This window comes from Centroberyx gerrardi, chromosome 13, assembly GCF_048128805.1.
Source record: "Centroberyx gerrardi isolate f3 chromosome 13, fCenGer3.hap1.cur.20231027, whole genome shotgun sequence".
In the NCBI taxonomy this organism is placed as follows: Eukaryota; Metazoa; Chordata; class Actinopteri; order Beryciformes; family Berycidae; genus Centroberyx; species Centroberyx gerrardi.
The window spans coordinates 23,621,601-23,636,399 of NC_136009.1; the positions used below are offsets into that span (position 1 = coordinate 23,621,601).

A 14,799-nucleotide genomic window follows, 5' to 3' on the forward strand; every position below is an offset into this window, starting at 1 on the left:
CTGCTTAAATGCTTGAAATTTGTTTCTTAGACAAATATAAATAGTGAAGTTGATGTCTATGTATTCATTTCTTTCCAAAGCCTTTGCCTTTCCATCAAGGCAAAGGGCGGCTGCTTTAAAGAATCTAAAATATAAGATAGTTTTGATTTGTATTATTTTCCATTTGTATTATTTCATGGTATTGTGAAGATGTGGTTTGTCCAAACATTTGACTGGTAGTGTAGGTTGAATCACTATTGTGTTATATCAGATTATTACTTTATGACTCAATAGAAGACAAAGTGACCCATTGAGATGTAGGAAATTGAGTGAGTGAGCGTTTTGATGAGGTTGTGTGTTTCCTCTACCATCGTTTAGGAAAGTTAGACGGTCCCAACTGCAGCACATGCCGCCCTGCCTATAATCCACCATGTCATCTGTACTGGTTATCACGGAAACTTCCAGTGTTGACCTACATGTCAGTGTGACCCACATGCTGCAGCAGAGGCCTGTCCAAGAACGCCATGAAATAAAAATCTAAAGGAAACACTCCTATGTACATAAACTCCCTCATCTCCCCCGGGGGGGCGAGGGAAGATACAGAACGGCTCCACATGAAACAATCTGCTTTACACTACAGAGGCTCCAGGTCCCACGACGGAGCCCGCTGTTGGTATTTGAGTGAGAGATCCTGCTTAACCTGAAATGATGTGGACTCCCTCCGGCGGAGAGGCAGGGGGAGGAGGGGCGGAGGCTCAGCGTGCGCTCGGGGGAAAAAACGCTTACTCCTCAACACCCCTGGAAGTGTAATCAGGAGGCTCGTCGACGGCGCGGGAGACCGAAGAACCGCCGATGATCAACCATGACGCCGTCTCCTCAACGGGGGATGATGGGATATACATCAAAGTCTGCTCTGTAATTGGGACTGTTTCGATTGAAGGCAGACAATGCGGTGCAGACGCCGATTTAATGTCGCGTCAGCACAACATTTTTGCGCGGAAGGTTATTTTTTCGTCATGCCTCTCCAGCTTACACTTGAGTTTTCCTCCAACAACTTTTTCCCCCAAAAAACTCTGCCTGCTTTAATATGACCCCGCTCTTTTTCCGTTCTATTTTTGGCCAAGAAGCACATTGTTTTGGCGAATTCCAGGTCTCCATAATTAATAACCTTGGCATCCAATATGTTACTAATCTGGGGGGGGAACGCTCACGGCATACAGAAGGAGATTACGCCGAAACACAAATAATAGTTTGATCATTCCTCTCTCTCACCATGAAGGACACGCTCATTAATCACGCCTAAAGAGCTGAGTAATGTAGCCAGCCTTGTGTGCCTGCAGAGAGAGTAAAGGCACCAGAGGAAGAAAAAGCAAAGAAATCGAGTTTTATTGCAACATTTTCTGCCAAGCGTCTCTCCGCATTATCACTCGACGATGTCAAAGGCGTCAGCCCGTCATCTATCTCTTGATGTTTTGCCAAGAGGTACCATCCATTTATCATAGTTTAACCTTTTCAGATGCTTCACAGCTCTCTCAGGGGCCAAATAAGAAGAGCGCCCTACAGGCTACAGCTTACCGAGCGCCAAAGGTTAAAACATGGAAAAGCATGAAATCGCCATTCAGCTCATGACGCCCGCCTCAAGAAATTTCCCTCCACTTTCTTTATGTTGAAAATGTATGACTTCACCAGTGATTCCCTAACCAGAGAATGCCAAAAGGCACTCAGTGTGAGATTACTCCGTCGAGGGAATGCTTATCGTGAGGGAACGTCCCCCCTCATCCATAATTGCTTTCCAGGCTTGCATTGGAAAGAGCCTGAAGCTGTGTTATGTTTGGCGGGAGCAGAATGCATTGGAGATAAGTTGGAATCCAAGACTATGCCCCAAATGGGACCACTGTGGCATAACGAAACCGCTATTCTCCTCTCTTCTGTCAAAGCGGAGGATTTTTAGTATTCTAACAAGGTCTCGGCATAAAAATAGTGGTTTTCCGTTGTTAATGTTTCATGCGATTCTCATTGTAATTTAAAACCCCAAAACGGAAGAAACACGAGGACAGACATCAAGCACATGCACACATTTACGCACACACACACACACACACACGTAGACTTCATAAACATGGGTAGTTTGCATAAAAAGCCTCCAGATTCCTTGGCCATAAAGGCCTAATTGGGGAGTTTTCTGTCTCACTCTCCAGCTGGCTGATTGCATAGCGAAATCCTAATGAACGGTGAAAAATGGCTTTGTTGCTCGGAGAAAACCATACAAGATGTGGCTGTCTGAGATGAAATATTAAAACATCTCACTTCTCCAGCTGTCACCAGAGCGGCGGTTAGGAGAGCGATGCCTCGTCATGTTTCCTTGGCACAGATGGCTTCATTCTCCTTGGCTCTGCCTTCGAACGTGGCCTACCTGGGCTTATCAGAGAGTCTCTCCAGCCAAGATATGTCTCAAAACAGGTTTTGTCCATTGTTTGACTGTGTGCGCTGACAAATCTGTTGTGTAAATCTCTCGTGTCACCTCGGTGGGATCGTCTGTAGCAACAGAACAGACTCAGACAGCTTTACTTTTTTGGATAACAAGCCGACAGTTTGACTTTGAATCATGTGAAAAACCGTCTAGCATCTTTTTAGACAGCAAAAGTCAGCGTAAGTTCATCCCTTTCCAGCACGACATCAGGGGCACTTTGATAAGGCTGTTTGCTTTTCTCCGCACTGAAATCTCCTCCATTATTCCGTCTCCACCTGCCTTTCCCTGTTATATCAGTCGGGTATCTGCATGACTCTCGTGTCGGAGAGGCAATCGGAAAGAAATGGCTACGGCGTCTCTCTTCCTCCCGTCTCCTCGGAGAGACAGGCGAGAGTGGTTTCCTCCTCCTCCTCCACAATGAGAAAATAAAACGGAGGATAGTGCAAGAAGAAAGGAAATCCCTTGGGATCTCTCTCTCTCTCTGTCTCTCTCTCACGTGTCTGTTTCTGCCTCCTCTTTCATTCTCTTGTCTCATTCTCAGGCCGAACTCTTCCCAGGTCCCATTCTCTTTTATCATTCTCTCTGTCCTTACCCTTTCCTAGTTTCGTTCTCTTCTCTCATTCTCTTTGCCCTTACTCTCCCCAAGTTTCTTTCCCTTTTCATCTCCTTCCTAAGTGTCTTTCTTTGCTTCCTTCCTCGTCTCATCTCTCTCCTTCCCAGCACGTCCAGGCCAACTGATGTTGCATAACTAGAAATAAAGTAGCCTTCATTCTGACCTAAATGTTATATAGAAAATACTTGGTCTGAAGCTTTTGAGGGAACTATTGAATGGACTCTAGATGCACAAATAAAACTGTAACGTACAAAATCCTCTGAATGTTATTTAGGCTCATAGCCCTTTGAAGATAGTTCAAACAATGGTGTTAAAAAAATTATCATTTTAGCTGTGTGGGCAACTGTATTTGTCCTGGCCAGATTTCCGTAGCTGTCTTACAGACTTCAAAATGTTTTCTGGGTTGTGATTAGTTTAATACTCTGACGGAAGATAAAGTGAAAGGGTCAAAGGTGAACCGGCGCTGCACTGTGCGGCTGATGTCTCGGAAAGATCGATATGACAGTGAGGTCGACAAGTAAAGATGAAAAAGACAAATGTTCGTGTCAGCGTATTTTTCCACACACGGCTCTCTCAGCTCTGCAGGAAATCACACGCGAGGCAAAGAAACTTTTTCATACATCAGGAAGCCAAGGCTAGTTCATGTCGTCCGTCTCTGGGGAGAACACAATGGCCTGGAAAACTGAATGCAAAGGGTTCAGTGTATGTGAAGGTTGTATTGTGTTATGCACTACCAAGCACTGTAGCAGGCGGAGTGCATTCATATCATAAAGTATTGACTGTAGATTGCAGCGGCAGAATGCTGTTGTGATGGGTGATATAATAGAAGGTTTGAAGAAGCATAAGTGATGTTCAGTGGAGCCATGGCCCCTAATTGATGTCCCTTGTCGCCAAAATGTCAATAAGTTTATTGCCAAGAGAAAAAATAAATTGGTGGTTTGCTTTTGATGCTCCACTGCTCCCGTCAGTGGGGGAAAATCAATTCTCATCCATAGCTGGGTTTACTGGCGCATTACAGAGGAATCCTCATCAAATCAAAATGTGCACGGTCACTGAATATTGGCATTTGAGGCAGTGAGAAAAAAGATGCTTCTGCGTGCCCCGTCAACTGGCTTAAAATATGACTGACTCATTTTATATTTATTTGTGTGCCACTCAGCTGCATTTCTCAGCTGCACGAATCCTGATTCACTCACAGCGAACAAAAGCCAAACAGGAGAGGGGTGTGTGCCGTTCTGACTGCACCAAAGAACAAATACTGACTGGGTTTCAATTTTCTGTGCCACACCTGGTCCAGGATCCAGGATCCACATCTCACACTGCTACAAACTAATTTACACTGTGAACACACTAATAGATGCACCTGACTGAAACATAGAGCATGTTAAACGTATGCTAAAGTTGAAGCTTGTTCTACTGTTGTTCTCTTTGTGAGTCACTCTGAGTTTGAGTGCCAGCTAAATTCCTAAAATGTAAATGAAAGTGTGTGTTCACACTGTCAGCAACATGATCAACAAGTCACCAGAAGTCAATTACTTTCCTACAGAGCTGAGCGACCAGGGAAACTCGGCCGATGTGTGAATGGTTAACAAGCTTGTCGGCGGAGGAAAGTCGGCCACGGCTGAACTTTTTGCAGTTATCGGGCGCCAACAGCCAATCAGATTTCTGTGCTTCCCTACCGATTTGATTTCATCTCATGAACAATAGTTCCACCTGCTGTTGCCAACTTGGCTGTTTTGTTGCTACATTTAGTGAATTTTCAGATCTCCTGGCGACTCTATTTATCAAAAGCAACTGCTGACAACTCTAGCTACTTTTTCGAACCACGGGGAACGATGCTAATGTGTTGACTCCCACAGCAGTTGCCGACAAATCTGTGCGGCTGATGCAGATTTGCACTATTTGCTTCTCTAATCCAAAGAAGTCTGATGATCACAGACACAACATTTGTGATTCTCAGCACTGCCCCCTCCCTCCTCTAAGCTAGCGGGTGGCTGTAGCAAATATATTCATGTGCAAATTAGCATATGATATCATCTGTCAATTTCTAGCCACTTTCTGAGCAGCCAGTGGATGAATGTGGAATACCCGCTAACACGTTATCATTTTCGAGAATTTTTTTTCCATCACTAGTTGGCGTCAAAAAACTGAGATTTGCACATAAAATCCAGGAAGACAACGTAATGCGATGTATTGTCAAGATCGCAACAAGTATGTGTTTCAACATAAAATTTCCCTGAACATCAACAGCTGAAAAAAGTGAGTTTAAAGGGATAGTTCACCCAAAAATGAAAATTCAGTCATCTACTCACCCCCATGCCAGCTGAAACTCGGGTGAAGTTTGTTAGTCCATACAGCGCCCTGAGCTCCACAGTGGAATGGCGTAGAAGCTTTCTCCAAAACAACTGAAGTTGCTGGGGACCCGATTTGACCTGACTTGACGGTTCAAAAAATAACGGAAAATAACCATAAAATGTCTCCATGCAGCTCATCCAGCATAATGCAAGTCTCTGGAAGCCAAACGATCCCAGAGTGACTTGAAAAGACCGACATTTACACCATTATTTAGCTGAAATCGCCACTCTAGCTGTTGAAAAGTTCCTCGAATTACCAGAAACAAGACTTCCGGTTTGGCCGTTTAGCCTTCAAAATAAAAGCGCCAGATTTTAAATAGGTAGAAATACTGTTTTAAACCAATTACTTTGTATTTAATCGGCAAATTCAATAAGTGAGCACCCATATTAATGTTTGATTACATAATAATAATTAAAAATGCCATAATATGTGTCATTTTAACTATAATACTGCATGTATTACTAAAGAGACTAAAGTGGACATCAAACATTAATATGGGTGCTGACTTATTGAATTTGACGAAGCCATACAAAGTAATTGGTTTAAAACAGTATTTCTACCTATTTAAAATCTTGCACTTTTATTTTAAAGGCTAAACGGCCAAACTGGAAGTCTTGTTTCTGGTAATTCGCGCTAGTCTTACCTATCGAGGCCGGGGTGCAAACGTTACGTTTTTTTTTTTAATCAACAGCTAGAGTGGCGATTTCAGCTAAATAATGGTGTAAATGTCGGTCTTTTCAAGTCACTCTGGGGTCGTTTGGCTTCCGGAGACTTGGATTATGCTGGACGAGCTGCATGGAGCCATTTTATGGATATTTTCCGTTATTTTTTTAACTGTGAAGTGAGGTCCCCAGCAACTAAAGTTGATTTGGAGAAGGCTTCTTCTCCGTTCCGCTGTGGAGCTCAGGGCGCTGTATGGACTAACAAACTTCACCCGAGTTTCAGCTGGCATGGGAGTGAGTAGATAATGACTGAATTTTCATTTTTGGGTGAACTATTCCTTTAAGGATTCATCCCCCTTTAATACTACCCAATTAGCACTTGTTGCTAGGTATGTGAATATCAAAACGATGTATGAAAGGTGATACCAAAGCAGCAAATAATACATGATTTGTATAAAAAACATAGCTTATTTTTCTTACACAGGTGCAATTAGAGCCCCTCACACCTCTCACAGTCGGTCACAAACAGAGCGACCCTTCACCCAAGCTGCTGTGTGCATACAAGCAGTAAGTGTAAACACGTCGTCTTGTACACAGCCTTAAAAAGACCTTTCATGGTGATTAGGTCTGCTTTACTTGCAGCGCCTCCGCTCCCCAGTATTCCCATTGATTGTTTTCTCCTGACTTGGTAAATGGATGGAAGTCAATACGCTCCTACAGTGACGTCAGGGTTCACCTAGCTGCAGGTCTCCTGGGCTTATCAATTACAGCGTTAAGAGTGCAGCCAAGGATTTCATTTGTACCCTAAGCTATTATTAGTAACGACAGGTGGGTATTGAATGTGGCGCAACACTGTGCTGGAGAAAATTGTGATAAATGACAGGAGAGAGGCTCTCTCTAAAGAGCCGAGCAGATAGACGACTGCTGGTCATTAGACAGAAGGTGTGTGTGTGTGTGTGTGCATGTGACACGTGTGCACGGATGCATGTGCTTGAGAGAGAAAATGCAATAAAACAGACCCAGTCCAGTAATGTGTTTATAATGTAAAACAAAAACAGCAACTGGTTTCACTTTCAAATGCTTGGTGCCTGCTTTGCAGCGCATTAGCCACACATTTGAAGTCATTCATCCGCCCACCGCTGCATTACGGGAGACACACACACTGCCACATCTGTTTACCTTATGGTCGATGATGCCACTGTAGCCCTGGAGGACCGGAGGGTGAGGCTTGGCCACCCTGACGGGGGCCCCAGTGGGCCGGCGCAGCTGCTCATGCTGGCGGATGTGCGTGTCGTTGGAGTCCCTGGAAGCGCTGTTGAAGCTGCCGTTGTACACAAGTAACAAGCTGGCGCACAGGAGAAGGACCAGAAACACGGCTACCCCATGGCGCTGACACAAAGACACAGACAGATGCTGACAAATTAGCCTTTCTTTTTGCATAGGAGGTTACACCTATCCAGGCTCGAGCAGATGAGAGCGCAAAGTAGCCTGGATACGGCATCATCATCATCATCATCATCATCATCATCATCATCATCATGTCAGGTTAGTTTAGACAGGGGCGTCAATCAACCCCAAGGTATGGAAAAGTCCCTGCAATTCATATCCTTTCCTGCCAAAACTTAAAAAACCTGCACATATCGACTAAATGTCAGGGGACTTGTGGATCAATGAGTGCTGAGAGACAAGTTATTAATGATAAATCATTAGAAGCATGCGCACAAAGCATACAGGCAACATTGTCCCTGATTGATCCCCTGATGAGCTTTTTATTTATATAGCCTGTATGGGGGTTTTAATTTCAATTTCTAGGGATTAAAAACTAAAAACGACAACTTCAAATCTGGACTCACTAAAGCAAGACAAGTGCCACACCTTGCCATACCCCGTGGACGCCCATTAATTTAAACCATAAAGTTATAGGCTATATCGATTTCCTGAATCTGCAAGTTAAGAGGTGGATCCGTCTGAGCTTCTCCTCCCTATAAATCCATATTAAGTTACAGGTGGATAAGCAGCCCGTGACACTTTTGATTGGTTTCATGGCAGGGCGCTACGCGAGGAACACATTATAGGCTTGTTTTTTTTAGTTTTTTTTTAATGAAAAATTCAATTTCACAGCTGCCTAGATTTAGGTGACGTGCATTAAAACAGCACAGCCAACACATTTTCCGAGTAATAAAATTCAATGCAATAGTTTTTCTTAATTGGTCTGGATTAACCTTAGAATAAAAAAAACTGTCCAGCGCGCTGTGATCCATGCTGTAGTGTGTACTATAAGAAATGTCAGAGCTTAGTGGCAGACAGAGCGCGCAGCTGGATGTCTATTGTTCAGATCCTAATCTTTTGATCCGACAGTGTTCACACAGCAGCATTACGGCGATTGGAGCGCACTTCAGAGAACAATGCTTCATTTAAAGCGGACACAAACAGTTGCCTGCGGGTTACATGATATTAAACCTTTACCATAGGTGTCTTCATTTTGCGGCGCGCGGTCTTATTTCTGCGGCTCGGTGCGTGTGGCTCCACTTTCTCTCATGGTCGAGCATCATCTGTTCGCATCCCGGATCCACTCCAGCCCGTCCACACCGGGCTTCTCTGTGCCTGCCGCCTGTGTGTCTTCAGACTGGAACCAGGCGCAATTCATACAGCGGAGACCGAGGCGACAGATGTTGACTGCTGTCTCCTCCGCGGGGTCCTAAAGCCCTCCGAGTTCAAGGCCTGGAGAGTCGGGCGGCGAGGCGCAGTTTAATTAAAGCGACTACCTGCAGGAGGATGATAAGGACGTTTTGTTTAATGGTTATTTCCTACTTAGAAATATATGATGTAAATCTATGGTCGGATGACTCAAGAGTAGCAGAAACCCACTTACGTAATCCTTTGACGGTCGAGTGCATAAAAATATGAAGCGGAATATCACTAAGATGCAAGACAATTTTATAGTAGCCTAATCATGTGTGTGTATGCCAATATGCACCGTGTGAGTGTGCGTGTTGTATGTCTATGTATTGAAGTCATAATCTGTGACATTTTCATATTGTGATTTTGCCACTCTCTATCTGTTGATTGGTGAGTTTTGCTGTCCGGTGTCTGGTAGGTCTTTCCCGGAAAAAAATCCTCTGGTGCACAGGAAGTGATGCGTTTTATATTTCTGGCAGCAGCAACATCTGTTTGTTTGGGATAAATAATAATAATACGCCTACTAATAATAAACCTTATTTATGGAGCACTTTTCAAAACAAAGTTACAAAGTTATAGTCTCTTCGCAGAGCAGCAGAAAAGGAAAACAATAAAAACAACCAACAGCAGTAATAAACAATAAATGAGAAAAAGAGAGAAAAGCGATCAGCAAGTTTATAAAAGTACTTCTTAGGAGTGATTTAAAAGAAGGCGCTGATGAAGCCAGCTTGAAGCTACCGGCGCCCTGACTGGGAAGGTCCGATCGCTCTTCGTCTCCGGTCTGGCTGTTGGATCTCAGGCTGCGATTTGGCTCGCAGGGGATTAGAAGGTCAGAGCTGCAGCTGGGTGCGAGTCCAACACGAGCCTCGAAGGTGATCAATCAAATCTAAAAAAAAATCGATTTGCAAAAATTTACAGGCAAACAGTGTAGTGAGGCTAAAATAGTTGTAATATAGTCACGTCTCTTAGATTTAGCTGGAAGCCTCGCTGCTGCAGTCTGAACTAACTGTAGACAGCAGAGGGGATTCTGACTGAGACAGGAGTAAAGGGAATTACAGTCTAAACCAGACTGGATCACCTTTACCAGGTCAGCAAAGGATGAAAAAAAGGACTGTATTTTTGGAGATGGTTTTCAACAGAACTGTTCAACATGAATGTGATCGTAGAAGAAGAACTGGGTAGTTAGCGTGAGCAGCGATAGCCACCACGGCTGAACAGACGAAGAAGAGAGCGTCACCTACAGAAACTCAAACTTTATTATCAGAAAATCCAAGGAAAAAGATAATTAGATACGCAATACGGGGTTCACGCTTCGATACAACCATGATACGATGTAATAAATAAAAGTTCAATGACAACAAAGTCTGACTGTGCAGAATTATGTTTTTTACTGAGCCACAAATCTTTCTAGCAATGGCATTGGCTGCTAGAATGTAAACAACAATTTAAAAAAGTGACTAAATAGCATAAATAATATAATTTAGATGGAAAGCTTGTTAAATTGTGATGGGCAAGCTGTCTCATTTGTGATTACTACAGCAGAATAAAATGTAGCTAACATCGCTGTTCAATTTTCTGCCCCATGATACATATTTTCACTTTTTTGTATTGCGATATATTGAATTCCGACTTATCGTCCCATCCCTAAAAAAGTACTGGACACACTGTTTGATTGACAGGTGATCCCTGGGAAGTGCAGTGCAGAAACACCACAGTGATGAGCAATGAGCAACAAAGATGAAGACATAATAAAAAAAAAACAAGAATCTAACAGAATACCACTTTAAAGAGTATGTAGACACACATAATCTCCATGTATTTCCTCCTATACCTGTAATCACCTGTATCACTGCAGCCTGCACACACCAAGCTGCCTGCCACACTGTGGGCAGTTAACCACAGGCTGCAGATAACAATGCATTAAACCCAGAGAGGAGCTGCTGCATGTTTCACCCCCATTGCGAGCGATTGTGTATAATCTGCTTATGAAAACATGGGTCCTCCCAAAGGAGAGGCAGAAGAGACTTCCTAGAAGCAGTAATCCACATCAATGTCACCATCAGCGTCACCAGGGAATAATGTGAGATAACTCACCATAAGGTAGAGAGAGGCTCGACAACAACAACGGCACATCTAAAAGCAGTTTCAAACAAAGGCTGTCTTTGAAGTGTGCACTTATTGAAGGGCAGTGAAAGGACGGCAGGCGCATGTCTCCCCGAGTGTCTGCGAGTAGCGAAAACAGACTATACTTTATTTTTTATTTATCAGGGACAATTCGGCAAATAGGCAAAAAGCAGGCGATAGCAGAGGCAACCGTTGCATAAGTCCCCCTTCATGCATTTATTTTGCATCTTTTTCGCACTAAAGCTGCAGTCAGTTCTCGCTTGAATGTTATACAGCAGACCCCAAACAGTATGTTGAAACACAAAACTCTAATGTCTCTCAACCAGACCATTCACTGTAACTTCCAAGGGCTGAAAGGAGAACATATAGCGGGATTTTTCTGAACAATTCCTCTTGGGAATGGAGCCAAAGTGTACTTGTAGTTCAACAAGCATACAGTAAATAATAGCTACATCTGTGCTTTAATTTCCCCAGAGTTAGTAAACTACTAATTTTGTATCTACAGTGGAGCAAAGGCTACATTCACACATTTTTATTTCCATTATTTACAGAGTCTGTGGTCAGCGAGCTCATGTGAACATGAGGTATAGTTGTACATGCTCTCAGTACTACAGCTTCTCAGCAGCACAGCACAAGATTTACTGTCTGATTCTGTGTTTTATTCATGTATTCTGCTCTGTCTGTGTGAGCCGTATCTTGATTTGTGCTTTATTCTGCACATTATATCGCTGTTCATGTTTCAGTAATGGAATTAAATGCAAGGAAATTTCCACTCTCTGCTCAATTTAGAAATTCTACTACTATATTGTTGTGCAGGTATTTGAACATTATACATGACTCTATGGCTTGGCACTTGATTTATTAAAGAAACTTGCATGGATCTAAGTGTGCAGAACCTTCTTCCTTAATACATGACTCTATAGTAAAATAAAAAGATCTTCCCCCTAGTGTAAGTTTGGCCAGTGACTTGACTGTGCAAGAAATGGAAAGTCACTAGTTGCAGCTGCTCTAGTTAGAGTAAACTTTCCCAGGCACTTTTTAAAAGTCTGTGCTTATACTTCTGCTTGAGTCACGTTTATTTACCTCTACTTTTACTTCAATGTGTTGTATTTTTAGACACGAGACTGGTGAGTCATATCTCATACTGTAGCTTTATTGGTATGAGCTAAAAAAAGGAACCATGAGCTGATAGTGAACCAACAAAATACTTGCAAGGACTCTGCCCCAAAAAAATGGTAATATGCTAATTATGGAAGGTGCACCAAATCTCAAAGTAAATACTATTTTATGAGGAAAATTCTCATTCAGAGAGGACAGCAACTCCCAAGGACTGCAACAGTATTTCTCTTAAAATAGCTCTCTCTACTGTTAAAAACGAACTTGTTTCGACATATTATTTTCGTCACAGTACTATTTTAGTGAACTTTTACTTGCGTATTTTTTAAAAGTTAACTTATTTAATTAATAACAGTACTTATAAAGGGCCAGGTTAGCTGTTTGGGTGGCTCAGGACTTAATACTCACCGGCCCATAGAGCTTTGTGCACTGGTACAAATCACCAGACAAGCAAGCTCACACCCGCAGCACCAGGCGCGTGTTGATCAGCGTTAATGATCCTCGTAACGCTGAGGTTACGGCACTTACAGAGCAGCACGTGAATGCCAGGGCCGGGCTGGTGATAAGGCTGCGGTGAAAGATGGCTGCTGAACACTCGGAGAGCGGCGGGATGCTGATCAGCAGGTGTTTACGATGCCTATAACACGCAGGGGGCTCAGGCACCTACTTATTGCCTGTCGTTGGCCGTTACATGGTTGATTGTCTAGGGTCCACACGGGCCTATATTTCTCCTTTTATGTTCTCTCTAATCCGCTGCAGATCAGTATCCCCCTCCTGATTTACGAGGGAACGCAGCTCCCTGTGGTGCCGCTATAGGGGGACCTTGACGAGGGAATCTCACTGGCTTTTTGTCCTTTCCATAATTAGAGAGTACAGCCAATTCACCCTGTTCATTACCCCCGGGCCCAATGACAAATGATGAGGAGGCCTGTTTTAATGCGGGCTCACTGGGTGTCCTGTGTGGGGTGAATGACCAGCAGTGCGTACAGGTGGATGGGAGAAGGGAGAGGCATTCACAAGGCACTTCAAACACTATATGGCACAAAATGTAATTAGGAGTTTCTCTTTTCGCACATCCCTCTTGGAAAATACCTGTGCGTGTTTCACAGGTCCTTGCTCAAGGACACTGTGACAGGGATTTGACACGCCGGCTACTGTGGGGATCGAAGCTGTGGTCTCTCTCCCATCTCTCTGTGAATTTTGGGGTTGGTTCTTTGTGTGATAAACGCATTGTTAACATGTGATAGCAGCTGACAGGTCATTAGGGAGAATGAATGGATCGTATTACCAAATGGGACAAAAAATGAAACCCATTCAGTTTGGACTGCAGGTAAATTAGAAAATAGATAGGATTTCCCAGTAATGGATTCCATTTAATAATGTCAATCATTAGGCCGTTCTCATGAAAATAACTAGATGCTGAAACAAGGTTCAAATCTGCCCCGTTCCCCAGTAAATTATAGTGTTTAACATCCCTCCTAGTCATTACACAACAATCTGTTCAGCTGTGTGTGTTTACAGTTACTGTAGCGGGGCCAAGACATCGTCCGCTAGAGGATTTGCTCTCCATATTTGTTGACTGTAGAGGCGTCAAGAATAGGGTGATGGGTGTCCGATGCTCTGCGTTGGCCTTTAATTAAATTGTTCCCTCAGGCATGATGGAAGAGGGAATCTAGTTTCAGGGGTGACTGGGCCACGGGTACAGAGGGAGACCCGGCGCTCTGTGAATGCCTGGCTTTGTTGTGCGTCTCTGCTGGAGGCAAGACAAGCACTCCCAGACTCCGACTTTGCCAAATGGGAAAGCAGCCCTGTGGTGATGCATCACTGGCTTGCACCCCCCCCACACCCACCCCCACCCCCCCTCTCCTGCGATGCCACCAACCAGCTCGAGGTGCACATAGATGCTTTATGCTCCTGTATCATCTACATTCCTTTCCCTTTCCTGCGCTGCTTTATGTCGACGCATCCTGCTGCCAGAGCGGCACTGTGGGATGCTAAATGCTTATTAGTACTAGTATTATTGCTTATTTCAATATTAGAGCTTAACCAAATACAACTGATTTGTTCCAATTGTTCCTCTACTTCATTGTATTAATTGTAGGTGTAGTGCAACCCTTCCTAAAACACTGGTTTATGTGCACTGCCATTAAGTTGTCCATCTTCCGTTCAAACTAATGGAAATGCACATTTAGTGCACCTAAGTGCTCTCTCAGAGTACCACTCTGAAGTCCCATTCTCAGTGTTTGCCCTCCATTTGAATCTTTATTGAAAGTCATACGCAAATCCAAAGAAAATTCCCCCTGATGGTCTGTGGTTGGGAGGCAGATTACAGTTTGTGTCCAAGGTAATTTCAACGCTGAGTGACTTTCTCTCTACTCCAATTTGCCTGTGAACAGGACAACCTGGTCTCCAGCTCGCCAAGCCAAGAGGCTGGAGGCCAGACTCCCATGAATGAAGCCATCCCCTCTCTCTCTAATTTCATTCTCTGGTTATGACTGACTGAGTGACAAGCTGGCTGGGTGAGCGGCTGTGAACGGCCCAGTCCAGAGTCTGTCTTCCTCTCTGGCTGACAAATGGTTTGGCTGAATGACTAATGGCTAATTAACTTCCTGAATATGATTGTTTATCTGACTTTGTGAGCTGACTGCGTGCCAGTTTGCCTGGCCGCCCGTGTGTCGGTGAGTCCGTCTGAAGACCCGGCCTCTCCTGACGTTAGCGCAAACCCACCAGATGCTCTGGCTGCACGCTCTGCGCTCCACAGTGCTGGCAGCGTGCCACTGCTGCCGCTTCACTAGGCTAAT

At 43.9% G+C, this 14,799-nt stretch overlaps 1 protein-coding gene across 1 annotated transcript in view; it reads right to left on the reverse strand.

Annotated features, from left to right (window-relative positions):
• The window catches only part of st6galnac5a (ST6 (alpha-N-acetyl-neuraminyl-2,3-beta-galactosyl-1,3)-N-acetylgalactosaminide alpha-2,6-sialyltransferase 5a), a 34,069-nt gene extending 25,486 nt beyond the window's left edge, over positions 1-8,583 (reverse strand). The window contains exons 1-2 of the mRNA XM_071924363.2: positions 8,546-8,583; positions 7,259-7,468 (exon numbers count right to left, since the gene is read on the reverse strand). Coding sequence (XP_071780464.2) covers positions 7,259-7,468; positions 8,546-8,560 — 225 coding nt within the window. The 5' untranslated portion in view covers positions 8,561-8,583. The remainder of the gene's footprint in view (positions 1-7,258; positions 7,469-8,545) is intronic.
• Between the last annotated feature and the right edge of the window lie 6,216 nt (positions 8,584-14,799).